The 13317-nt window shown below is 37.7% G+C and overlaps 1 protein-coding gene across 1 annotated transcript in view; it reads right to left on the bottom strand.

Annotated features, from left to right (window-relative positions):
- The window catches only part of SUGCT (succinyl-CoA:glutarate-CoA transferase), a 996774-nt gene that overhangs the window by 521592 nt on the left and 461865 nt on the right, over positions 1-13317 (bottom strand). Inside the window, 1 exon segment of the mRNA XM_028526030.2 lies at positions 10827-10898. Within this exon segment, the coding sequence (XP_028381831.2) occupies positions 10827-10898 (72 nt within the window).

Below are 13317 nucleotides of genomic sequence, written 5' to 3'. Positions count from 1 at the left end.
CTGGGATTATATCCTAAGAACCCTCAAACACCAATCCAAAAGAACCTATGCATCTCAATGTTCATAGCAGCACAATTCACAATAGCCAAGTGCTGGAAGCAACCTAGGTGCCTGTCAGTAAACAAATGGATAAAAAAACTGGTACATTTACACAATGGAATACTACGCAGCAGAGAAAGAAGGAGCTCCTACCCTTTGCGACAGCATAGACAGAACTGGAGAGCATTATGCTAAGTGAAATAAGCCAGGTGGTACGGGACAAATACCATACGATCTCACCTTTAACAGGAACCTAAACAACAGCAACAAAAAATAAACAGGTAGAATATATCCAAAGACATTGAAATAGAGGACAGGCTGACAGTGACCAGAAAGGAGAGAAGGGGGAATTTCAGGGGAGAATGGGAAGGATTTACAGGAACAAATTTAAAGGGCACATGGACAAAAGCTAGGGGGAGGGTGGTAATGGGAGGGAAGTGGGAAGGGTTGGGTGGATGGGCTGGACTGGAAGTAAAAGGGAGAAAACTGTACTTGAACAATGATTAAAATTTAAAAAATAAATAAAATAAGAAATCCCCCCCCAAAATTCTCGATGCCTTTCTTGCACTGTCCTCCATCTGGAATCCTCATGATGCAGATGTTGTTATACTTCATGTTGTCCAAAATGGTTCTTAAGCTCTCCTTATTTTTTTAATTATATATTTTTTGCTGCTCTGCCTGGATGACTTTTTGTACATTCTCTTCCAAACCACTGATGGAATTGTCTACTTGATGTAAACTATTGTTTATTCCTTCCAGTGTATTATGTATTTCAGATATTGCATTCTTTATTTCTGACTGCTCCTGTTTTATTGGTCCTGCTATGTGTTTTTTTTTTCATGCTATTCAGTATCTTTATAATCATTACTCTAAACTCTCTATCTGATAAATTGCTTGTCTCCCTTTCATCTCGTTCTTCTAAAGAATTCTCTTGTTCTTTCATTTGGGGTCTGTTTCTTTGTCTTTCCATTTAGGCTGTTCCTTTGTACTTCCCACCTTTATTGTTAAAGTGATCAATAATATAAACTTAAACTGTAGTCTGAAGCCCACCTCTAGCATCTCAGAGTAGGGCAGAGTAATTCCTGTGGGCAAGCCATTGCTTCCCCTCAGGCTGATGCCACTGGGAGAGGAGTGCTCTAACTGTGAAAGATAGTTTCTGCAGTATGGAGAATCACTCAACCTAGGGATCCTGGTTGCTGTTCTTTCAGTTCTCTCCCCAGAGCCACCAACCCCAGACTCTCCTCAAGCATGTCTAGTCCGCTCTCCTCTCCTGCCATAGCCCAGGGTGACTTCAAACACAATTTTGTGCACTGGTCCTTTAAGAGGCTCTCTGCATCTTTAGCAATGCTTACCTGGAAGACAGCAACACTGTTGCTTTTCACAGCCAGATGTTATTTGGGTTCTTTTCTGGCTCTGGTGCTGTAGGCTGGGGAGTCCTACTTGCAGTTTAGACCCCAGCCTCTCAGGGGGAAGGCCTAGCTGCTGAAATATTCCTTTAGAACTTCAGCTACTATCCATAGGATCCCAGGCAGACCTCTTGCACCTCGCCTCCTCTACACTCCCTACCAGTCTTTGTTGTGTTGAAATGGTTTCTTCTGTCTGACCTTGGTTATAAGGCTTCTCTCCAGCTAGTGTTCAGTTGGTTATTCAGGATGATTTCTCTACAATTTAGTTGTACTTCTAGATTGGCCCTGGGAGGAGGTTAGTAAATTCTCTTTCTGGTAGTTCATTATTTTTGTACAGACATTAAACTGATCTCCAAATATTATTTTTGTAATGTTACTTTACTAAACTCATTTATTAGTTCAAATAGTTTTTTGTGGAATCTTTAGGGTTTTCTATACATATTATCATGACATCTAGAAAAAGCCACATGTTAGATCTTCCTTGTTAATTTGGATACATTTCTTTTTTTTTTTTTTTTTGTCTGATTGTTGTGGCTAGGATCCTCAATACAATCATGAGTAAGAATGGTGAGAGTGGGCATCTTTGTCCTTTTTATTTTTTAAAACCTTTTTTTATTCATTGTTGTTCACGTACAATTTTCTGCCTTTCCCCCCCACCCCAGCCCAACACCCCACCCCTCCCCACCTCCCTCCCGTTTCCACCCACCCCTATTCTGACAGTGACCAGAGGGGAGGGGAAAGAGAATTTCAGGGGGAAAGGGTGAAGGGTTTGCAGGAACAATTATAAAGGCATCCTTGTCTTAATCCTCAACTTAGATAAAAAAGCTTTAAGCTTTTTACTATTGAGTGTGGTGTAGTATGAACATAGCAGTGTTTGTCATACCTTTATTAGGTTGAGGTATGTTTCTTCTCTACACATCTGTTCAGTTTTTATCACAAATAAATGTTAAATTTTTCAAGTGCTTCTTCTACATATCTTGAGATGATCGTATAAATTTTCTTTCATTCTGTTTATATGGTGTATCATGTTAATTTTTAGATAATGAATGATTCTTGTATTGCTGCAATCTTCCTTGATCATTGTATGATCTTTTTAATGTATTGTTAATTTGGTATGCTAATATTTTGTTGAGTATTTTTGCATATATGTTCATGATGGATACTGATCTATAATTTTCTTTTTTATAATGTTTTTGTATGGTTCTGATATCAGGTAATGCTGGCCTTTTAGAATGAGATTGGAAGCTTTCCATCATCTTCAATTTTTTTTTGGAATAGTTTACCAAGAGTAGCTTTTACTTCATTTTGACTGTTTAGCAAATTTGCCTGTGAAGCAATCTGATCATGGACTTTTTGTTTGTTGGAAGTTTTTGATTACTAACTCAATTTCATTTCTAAATTGATGTGTTCAGATTTTTGGCTTACTCCTAATTCAATCTTGGAAGATTATAAATGTTTAGAAACTTGTCCCTTTCTATTAGGTTGTCCAATATTTTGGAGTATAATTGTTCATAGTATTTTCATAATTCCTTTGTATATCTGTGGTGTTGGTTATTAACTCTCATTTCTTATTTTATTCATTCGGATACTTCCTTTCTTCTTGTTGAGTCTGGCTAAATATTCATCACTTTGTTTATCTTTCAGAGAAGCAGCTTTTAAGTTTCATGGACCCTTTCTTTTAGGTCTCTATTTGGTGATTCTGCTCTTACAAATATTTCTTTCCTCCTACTCACTTTGGGCTTTGTTTGTCCTTCTTTTTTAAGTTCCTTTAGGTATAAAGTTAATTTATTTGAGATTTTTCTTGTATGTTTCTTGAGATAAGCCAGTATTACTACGAATTTCTCACTTAGAACTGCTTTTACTCTGTCCAAAATTTTTGGATTATTATATTTCAATTTTCATTCGCCTCAGAATTTTGTTGTTTATTTCCTCCTTGATTTCTTCATTAAACACTGACTGTTTAGTAACATGTTATTTAACCTCCACTTGTTTGTGTTTTCCCCTGTATTCTTGTAATTGATTTCTAGTTTCATACTGCTTTGAAGAGAAAATAATTAATATTATTTTAATCTTCTTAAATCTACTGGTACTTAAATCTTCTTAAATCTACTGGTACAGCCTCCCGGTGTTTGTTTCTATGTATTAGGTAGAGCTGCTTTGACTCCATATCTTGGTAGTGTGGTCTAATGTAGAGGTCCTGTAGGGTCCAGTTGCACATCCTCCCCCATCATCCAAGCTGGGTACTTGAGGCATCCCTTTTTGTGGGCTGAATACACCCTCCTCTTGTGGTTGAGCCTTGGTTGCTACTGGCAGACCTATGGGAGGGATTTACCCAGTCAGCTGCAAGGATTGGCTGTGAACCCCTACCAACAACCTCCACACTCTTTGGAGGATCGGCTGTGCAGGGGCAGGGTTGTGATGCTCCAACTTGGTCTGTAGCCATCCATCGTGTGTGCCTGACCCTGGGGTTTCCTGCGTGGTGCAGACCAAGGTCAGTCCCCATCCATGTTTCGCCTAGGGCCACTTGACTAGACCTGTAAAGCAATCTGAGAAGGCAGCTGTTTGTGGTGGTCTTGGAGATTCCCAAGTGAAGCCAAGCTGTGAATCTAAGCTGGCTGCTGCTAGGACTTGGCCTGGGGCTCATTGAGGCTAGCTGTTTCTTATTTGAGAGGACTTCAGATGTGCAACATGAGGGAACACTAGCCAAGCATATGGAAAAGCAGCCTGGGTGGGATCTTAAATTGGGTGGGGTAAAGTCTCCATGGATCTCCAAGACAGGTTAAACTGTTGGCCATGTTGATAGAGTCTCAGATATGGCACCCAGTTGCCATCTTCATGGCTCTGTGGGGGAAGGACCCTGAACAGGGGCAATGACCTCTGCTCACCTTGATAGTGGGCACCTCAGTCTCTCCCAGCACACCACTGGTGCCTTCCAAGCTGCTACCCAGGTGTCAGAGCTCAGAGGGAGGGAGTCTGAGTAGGTAGTCAGTGTGTGAGTTCTTTAAGAGGAAGTGCTTGGGGCTCCAGAAGTTTCTCCCCTCACTCAATCCCAGTCCATTTTTGCAGCCATAAGTTGTGGGGAACTATTCTTCCTGTTACTGGAAGCCTGAGCTGGGTTACCTGGTGTGAGGCTGGGACTCCTCATTCCTGAGATATCCCTCCCAAATTTTACCTACCACACATGGGTGTGGGCGCAGACTGTTCCACATCTGCACACCTTCTACCAGTCTGGATGAATGTGGTTCTTTAATTGTCAGACTTACATTCAACTTGATTTCTGACTGTTCTGAGAGATGTTTTTTCTGTATTTTAGTTGTAATTTTGATGTGGTTGTGCAAAGTGGTAAGCCATGTCTATCTATGCTGCCATCTTGACAAGAAGCATTTCATTTACTTACTCAACCTCACATTTATGTTTTTGACATATTTCATATCTTCTGTTTACTCCTTAATTTATTACTGGAGTTGCAAATGCTCTTACTTTTGTCTTTTCACCTTCATACTAGTTTTATAATTGTTGATCTATTACCTTTACTAAATGGCCTTTATCAGTGAATTTTTTTTCATTTCTATATTTTCTTCTTTTTTATTTTTGGTCTTTTCTGCTTGAAGGAGCCCCTTTAACCATTTGTGTAATGCTGGTTTAGTGGTGATGAACTTTAGCTTTCACTTATCTGCACAATTCTCTATTTCTCTTTCAATTATGAAGGATAGCCCCACTGGGTTATCCTTCACTGGTATTCTTAGTTGTAGGTGTCTTCCCCTTTCTTCACTTTGAATATATTGTGCAATTCACTTATGGTCGGCATTGTTTCTTCTTCTGAAAAAATCAGATGACAGTCTTATGGAAACTCCCTTGTACATACCTACTGCTTTTCTCTTGCTGCTTTTAAGATTCTCTCTTTATCTTAAACCTTTAGCATTTAATTATAATGTGTCTTGATCTGGACTTCACTGGGTTCATTCTCTTGAAAACTCTTCTGTGCTTCCTAGATTTGAATGTTTCATACTCCAGGTTAGGAAAATTTGTTCTCTATCCCTTTATTTCTTCTCCCTTTAAAATCCTGAAGATTCCAAATGAATCCAAGTGAATATTGGAATGTTTGTTGCTACTCTCCCTGAGAACCCTTAAACTATCTAATTTCTATTTTTTTCTTTTTGATGTTCCAATTGGGTGATTTCCACTATCTTATTTTCCAGGTCGCTGATTCAGTCTTGTGCATCATCTAGTCTACTGTTGAGTTCCTCTAGTGTGTGTTTTAATTTCAATATCATATTCTTCAGTTCTGATTTTCTAAAATATTTTCTGTTTCTTTGTTGAAGTTCTCACTGAGTTCATCTTTTTCCTCCTGAGTCTGTTGAGCATTTTTATAACCAATGTTTTGAACACTTTATCTGGTAGCTAGCTTATCTCCATTTGATTTAGTTATTTTTCTGGGGTTTTTTTCTGTCTTTCATTTGAAACATTTTTCTCTGTCTCCTCACTTTGGTTATATCTCTATATTTCTTCCTTTATTTAGGAAAAACAGCAACTTCTGTAACTAAGAAGTGACCTTGTGTAGAGCTTCTCCTTTGTAAAATGCATGTACCAGGTGTCTTGGTAGGCCAGTTAGAGCTGGAGCTGAAGCTGGATAAAATGTGGGCTATAGGATTCCCAGGGTCAAGCCTTACCACAGCTGCCTTGGCAGGCTGACTGGGTGTTTAGTTGAGTCTGACTTAGGTACAGGGAGTCCTGGCAGGCAAGTAGAGCCAGGACAGATTTTGCATGTCAGTTTCAGCTGTAGTTGGAGCAGGCTGAAGCTTGAGTCAGTCCAGGGCACAAAAGCTGGAGCTATAGTTGAAGGGAGCATTCACCATGGGGAATCCAGGGGCAAGCCATAGAACTGGTGTTGGTGTGGGGGTCTGGGGCACACAGAGATGGCCTTAGCCAGCTGCCTAGAGCTTCTGGATTGTGTTTGTGCCCATTTGACCAAGGTGGAATGGCAGCAAAAAATGGTACTCTTCAGCATCTCTAACTTCAGAGAGAGTTTCCATAGTTCCCTTCCTGTTTGATAAATGTTCTCATGTTAGTAAATGGATTTCCTCCTAGAATCCCTTTAAGATACTGTGTATTTGCTGTGCCCCAGGTTGGGTGAGGTCTGCATATAGGCCCTTTAGTGATCCCTCCTACTGCCAGTCAATGCATTGGGGTTGGGGGTTCCCATGATACCCTCTGTCTCTCCTACCTTTTTCCATGTTGTCCTCTGTCTCTTATTTCCAGTGAAGAAGGTGTTCAGCCAGTCTGCAGTTCTTCTTCAGTAGAGATTTTTCTGTCCACAAGTGTGGATTCAGTGTGTTCATGGGGAGGAAGTGAGTTCAGGGTCTTCCTACACTACCATCCTTGGATGAGATCTGCTACTTTTCCATTTATATCAACAGTGTCTGTGATGCTACTGGAGCATCTTTGTAATGGCTGTTTTAAAGTTCTTGGAAGTTAAATCCAACATCTGTGCCACTTTGGTATTTGCATTTATTGATTGCCTTTTCTCATTCAAGTTCTGGTTTTTCATATACTAAGTAATTTTGAATGGTGTCCTGGACATTTTGAATATTACATTATAAACCTCTGAGTCTTACTTAAATTCTACAGAAAATTTCTGTTGCTATTGTTTTTAGAAAGCAGTTGACCTGATTAGGTACAGGCTACAAGTTCCAAAAAACCTTCTTTGTGCTTTGGTTCTTGTGTTAGTTCAGTTTTCAAAGCCTTTGTTAGTGCTATTCAAACCTGTCCCACAAGTGCCCCACTTAATGGTCAAGTCACAATGTGGGCAGTAGTCTGTTTGTTTAACTGAGTTCTCAACATCTTTGGTGTATGGATAAGGATCAGATCAGTGTATGCACAGCTCACAGTGAGTGCAAAACTTCACAAATAACTTCAAAGATTGTTTTCCAGAGCTTTTCCCTCTCTGCTATCTCTTTTCAGTTCCCTGAAGCTTCTCTTCAGTTACCTTACTCCAAAGCATACTTTCAGGGCAGAGGCCAAGTGGGAGGACAGAGACCATGTATTCACCCCTCTCTTTGGGAACACAGCTCTGTGATAAAGAGGAAAGGGCCCCTTCTTTGGAGTTTGTGGCTCCTACTCATCTGCTGCTGCCACTATAGGAATGCTTGGGGAGTTGGGTATCAGAAAATGGAAAGTAGAAAAAATGAAGGATTTCCACACTTTCTCTGACAATAGAGCTCACTTTCATGTGCCTTAGCCCAGAATGTAAGGCAGTTCCTTGAGTTCGACTATGTCCCTGGTGCCCACTTTCAGGTTTCAGGTTCCACTGTATCCATGTTCACATTAGAAGGAAAAACTGGTAAACATTAGAGGTACTTCAAATTTTGGTGTTTTCCCCAATTCTGTTTCTACTTACTTTTCAGAGTCCTCTTAAAGATGCTCTTGTATTCTCTCCAGGTTTTACTAATATGTTCCATGGAAAAGCCAGCAAGTGTGCTTACTCTATCTCAACCATAACCAGAATTTCCACATCTAGTTTTTATAGGGTCACTTTTAAGAGCACACTGTGAACCATAGCTGTTACTGAGTTTTTCAGTATCTACCCTATTACAAACCCCCAAAATTATATATGATTATAGTTATGTATTGTACTATAATCTTCATTTCATCATGAGGACACAGATACTTAGCAAAGATTAAGTAACCAGTCAGAAGTCATCTGACTAGTTTTGAGGCAAAGAAAATGGGCCTTGGAATTGTTATAATGTCCACACAGCCATACTACTCTCCCCAAATCAACTACAGTTGTTTATTAAAATGTAAGTTTCCTGTGGCCCTATCTCAGCAAACTAAAGTCGAAATCTTTGGAATGGAGCTCAAGGAATTTTCTGTCTTGCTGGAGTTGAAAAACCAATGATATTTCCTTCAATAAAAAAACCTTCAGTTATAAATGACTTTTAAAAGGATGTCAATATACTTCAAATAGAAATACCCATTAGTGTTGGTGTATCAATCAGCTTAAAATAGCTTACATATGCTCACCTACCCTATTCTTCTGTATCATGTTAAGAACCATAAAATAAGATTTGCTATAAACCCAAGTTCACTTTATATGCAGGAAGATGTTCCCAGCCCCAAGCATTGAACTCAATGTTCTTGCCCTCACTCTAATCCCTAACAATAATAGCTCCCTAGTAGGAACCTCCCCAAGGAGTATTAGTTAACCAGTATATCAAATTCTATTTGGGGAAGATATTAGGCCTAAGTGAATTCTACTCATTCATGGCAGACAGCATTGGTACATTTCTCCCCAGGAGGTAAATTCACCTTATTTTTCATGGTGGATCTTACTTAGCAAAAGAACAATTTTGATGGGCTGAATGTCAAAACTGGGACCTCACCTTCTATAAGCCAGTTTGAGTGATAAGCCTCTCGGCTATCAGACAAATATATGAGTAAAAAATAATTAAAAGAAACTCACTACATATGTCAGGGGGAAGAATCTTTGCATCAAAATAAGGATGGCAGGTCATTTTTCCTTAGGTGAAAAGGTTTTTTGGGACAAAGTTACATGTAAGGGTATAATTATGAAGTTTTGAAAAGCCAATCAGATTGCATGATTGCTCAAAATCCCTCACAAATAATGGTAAATAACATTAAAATCCTAAACATATAAAATTTTCTCTTTGAGATCTCAGATTTTATAGATATTGCTTTAATGGTTTCATAATCGGAATTATCATTCCTCACTCACACATGGGGAAAACAGATCAAGTATGCCAATCTCCAAAGCCTTCTCTTTAAACAATGGGTTGTAACATACTACAACAATAACATATATTTCTAGTACTAAAACTTATGGCAAATATTCTGCTTTGAAATAAAAATATTTTTTCAAAAATGTCCTTATGGATACTTATGAGAGAGTTCATAAGTTCAAATTAATCATCAGTAATGAATCAACAATAAAAGAATTCAGTACATTTTCAACCATGAAGATATGTCAACCAGTAATTTCTCTTCCCTCATCCCCACTTTTCTGGAGAGAGAAAAACTCCAAAACATATGGCCCAGGAAGAAAATCTGTACTCATTTATAGCAGTGAACTGGCTTTTACATCTGTGGAGCTAGAGTATACAAATGACTTCATAGGCAACAGCTTCCGTATGTTTCATATTTTTAACCTTGACCGTTCACAATAAAAGATTCTTTGATCTTAGGTCAAATGCTTGAATCAGTTTTCTCTACACTTACTCAGAGTCACCATTGTAAAAGCTCCCTTCTTTACCACCTCAGATGTTCCAGCCTTTCTTGCAATTGAACTATCTCCATTTGTCCCCTTCTCTGTGGTACTTCCCATCCTTTTGCTGTGGTTTTCAGCTCTGCTCATTAGCCTCTCATACAAAAAAGGCATAGTAATAAATAAGTTTTGTACATAATTAGTTAACTTCAATAAATAAGGTTCCTATAAGGAACTCACAGGCATCTTTAACAAAACGGAAAGCTCATGGTAGTATGGTTAATACAAAAAAATGAACCTCTCCCAATCAGAAAACATCCTCAGTAGGTGAGGCCTTTGCTTACAAAGAGAAGATTTTTAGAAATCTGGATAATATTTCTAGCATTAGGCCTTAAATAAAACAAAAGACCAATACAACTTAGATAAATACAAAAACATCAAAATTTTTAAAATGCCTAAGCAATGCTAGAAAAACTTATAGTATCTTCAACATAAAATTATTTTAAGTGATTCTAAGGCCTTGCTGAGGAGCAACACTTTTAAAATATAATCTTATTTGCTGGAATCTTAAAATATAAAAAGTGAGTTCTAAGCAAAAATACCTACTTCAATCACACAAGTTAACTTTGCAAATAATTGTAAATGTCACTAGTGATAAACACAATGAATTTGACAGCTAGATTAATACTGGGGGGCCTAAATTATTCTCATGCCTGCAGAAAATAAATAAGGGAAAGATGGAATAAAATAGGGAGGAAGGAGGGAGGAGAGATTAAGGGGTAGAGGGAGAGAGGGAGGAGAGGAGGGGAAAGAAAAAAAATTGATGTTAAAAAATCCCCTTAATTTAATTTCGTTTGTTTCCTTTCTGTTAGTACTGGTACACAGGTCAGATTTTAGAATAATTTAAGTTACTATAATTTTTTCATTTCCAATACATAGCATATACTCTAAAAAAAAACAGTGATATAATCAGAGTGCTGATTCTGACCCTGTACTTGGAAGGTGTAAATATGAAAATGGCATACACTTGTCTAACACAGAGGGTCTTGAGTTCGTTATATACTTAGCAGCATTGGTTTCTTGGCAAAATTTAACCTTCCTGGCTTTTCTCTAATGAATTGTTGCATATATCATCCATTCATCCAATGATTATAAATTACCTTGCACATGGTAGCAAACTGTTGGTTATTTCCTGCTCCAACTACAAGATATCCATCTTTGGGTTTAAAAGCCTAAAATAAAAATACATAAGTATATAATTTTTATATATTGAGAATACCACAGAAGTCAGTTTAATCACCAAACTTGTATAAAGAAAGCTTGTTCAAAATGTCACTATCAACCAATTAGTAAATTTTTCACTTATATATTTGCATAGTTGCTTTCATTTGAGATTTTCAGGCTCTTCCACTGCTATTACATCGGGGACAGGGAGCAAAAAATTATAAAAATAAGAAAATACTGGAATTTTATTACAACTCATAATATGAAATTTCATTACAATTGGATTTATGTTGTATTTTCACAAAGTTTTGTGTCTTGTTTCCATTTATTCTTGTAGGGAAAAGCAAGAGTGTACATTGTTTTCTACAAACTATAAGAATAGAGGGGAAGAAAAGGAAAGCAGGGAGAAAGGGAAAGAGGAAGGAAAGTGGATGGATGAGTGAACTTGTGAAGCTATATTTTATCTGTATAATCCTCAGGTGTGAACTTTTGGGCACTTTTCACTCTTCAGTAAGTAAAAATGGACATATCTGGATCCTGGACTTCTTGTGACTTATGTACCTGAAAATGTCTGTCCCATTTTAAAGACATATTCATTTGGACAGCAACACTTATAAGTAATTAACATTCCTATGTCCCATAGTCTCAACACCTCTGGAGAACTTCTCAGGACTCCCTTGTACAGTTTGGAGGGGCCAAACTTTACCTTAAGAAAGACTTGTTCTCACTTACCTTAAATAAGTAAGTTCCTTTAGTTTCCTTCTTTTCTATGTAGAAATTGCTCTGTATCTTTGTCTACTTTTTCTTCATTTACTCCTGCCTCTGAGAAACATGACCTCTATCTTTTTTATCAGGGCTTTCGCCTATGCTAATGACCTTGCTATTACCTTAACATCTTCCAGAACCCTGCTCAAACATCTTGAATCTCTCTGCTTCCACTAGATCCTTGTCTTTTGCCTACTTACAGGGTCATGCCTACACTAAAAACATTAACAACAACAAAACAAAATTCCCATCAATCCTGACACTCCTGTCAGGCGATCTTGAAATATTCTCCCTTACCTCCACTTCTAAATGATACAAAATTACCACTTGCTTATACTTCTTTACCAACCACCCTAACCCCTCTTTATTATTTAGTACTGTTTATTCTCCTATCCTTCAGAAACCTGTCATCTCTAGGCTCTGAGTTCATTTCCAATCTCTCTGACCAGTTATGCGGGACTATCTTCTCCTCAGCCTTCAGCATTTCTTAAGTATCTAGTACTTGATCTTTCAGTTCCCTTGCTTCTTATGGTAGCCACTAACCACATGTGACTATTGAATTTAAATAAACTAAAATTAGTTGCACAAGTTACATATTGCGATTTCATTTACATGAAAAGTCCAAAATAGTCATATCTGTGGAGACAGAAAGATTAGTGGCTGCCTGGGGTTAAGGAAGTTGTCTAAATGTGGAGAAATACTGATAACTAATAGTGGGTTTCTTATCAAAGTGATGGAAGTAGTAAAATTGATTTGGTAATGACAGCACAGTTATGTGAACATATTAAAAACCATTGAATGCTATACCTTAGATGGGTGAAATGTATGGTATGTAAATTATTTCTCAATAAAACTGTTAATAAAAAATTAACTTAACAGTTAATTCCACAGACACAGTAGCTACATGTCAAGCATTCAATAGCCACATCTGGCCAGTGGCCACCATATTAGATAATACAGATGGAAAACATTTCCATCATCACTGAAAGTTGTGCAGTACTGGTAAACTGGAGCTGGTAGATTGTATTTTTTCTTTTATTCTTCCTACTAGGACTAACATGGTATCTAAAAAATGGTAGGCAGTTAAAAATGGTTATAAATTGTTAATGAATCAATCAAATGGGTGCTTCCATGTAACAGAAATTTGGTTAAAATGAATCTCAAGAAAAAACACTATAACAGAGGTTGTTTTTAAATTCTAATTACATTTTTGTTTGACTTGGTAATGAATTCTACTAAAAAGATACCACATGCACTATTTCAAACATTTAAACATTTATTTTTCCTTGTCCACAGAACAAAAGCAAAGTTAATGTTATACATAAGGCATTAGTGGTTATCGAACTACTGAAAGGGATTCTGAAATAGAGCTGTGAGTGAGACACAAAGGATTTTGAGCAGAGATGTCTCAAGAAACCATTGATAACTATGAAAGTACACAGGTTGTTTGTTTGCTCTCTCTCTTTTTGCAAGGGAAGAACGCATTGGGGAGTGGATAAGCCATATCAAGCAACAATGTGTATTGCCAGGTGTAAGAAAATTTTGAGACAATCTCAAAAAAGAAGAACAATTTGGAGTACTCATACTTCCAGTTTTCAAAACTTACTACAAAAGTACAGTGATCAAAATAGTGGGGTATTGCCATAAGGATGGGCATATAAT

Source organism: Phyllostomus discolor, chromosome 10 (genome assembly GCF_004126475.2).
Source record: "Phyllostomus discolor isolate MPI-MPIP mPhyDis1 chromosome 10, mPhyDis1.pri.v3, whole genome shotgun sequence".
NCBI classification, from domain to species: Eukaryota; Metazoa; Chordata; class Mammalia; order Chiroptera; family Phyllostomidae; genus Phyllostomus; species Phyllostomus discolor.
This window is presented reverse-complemented; position numbering and strand designations above follow the sequence as displayed.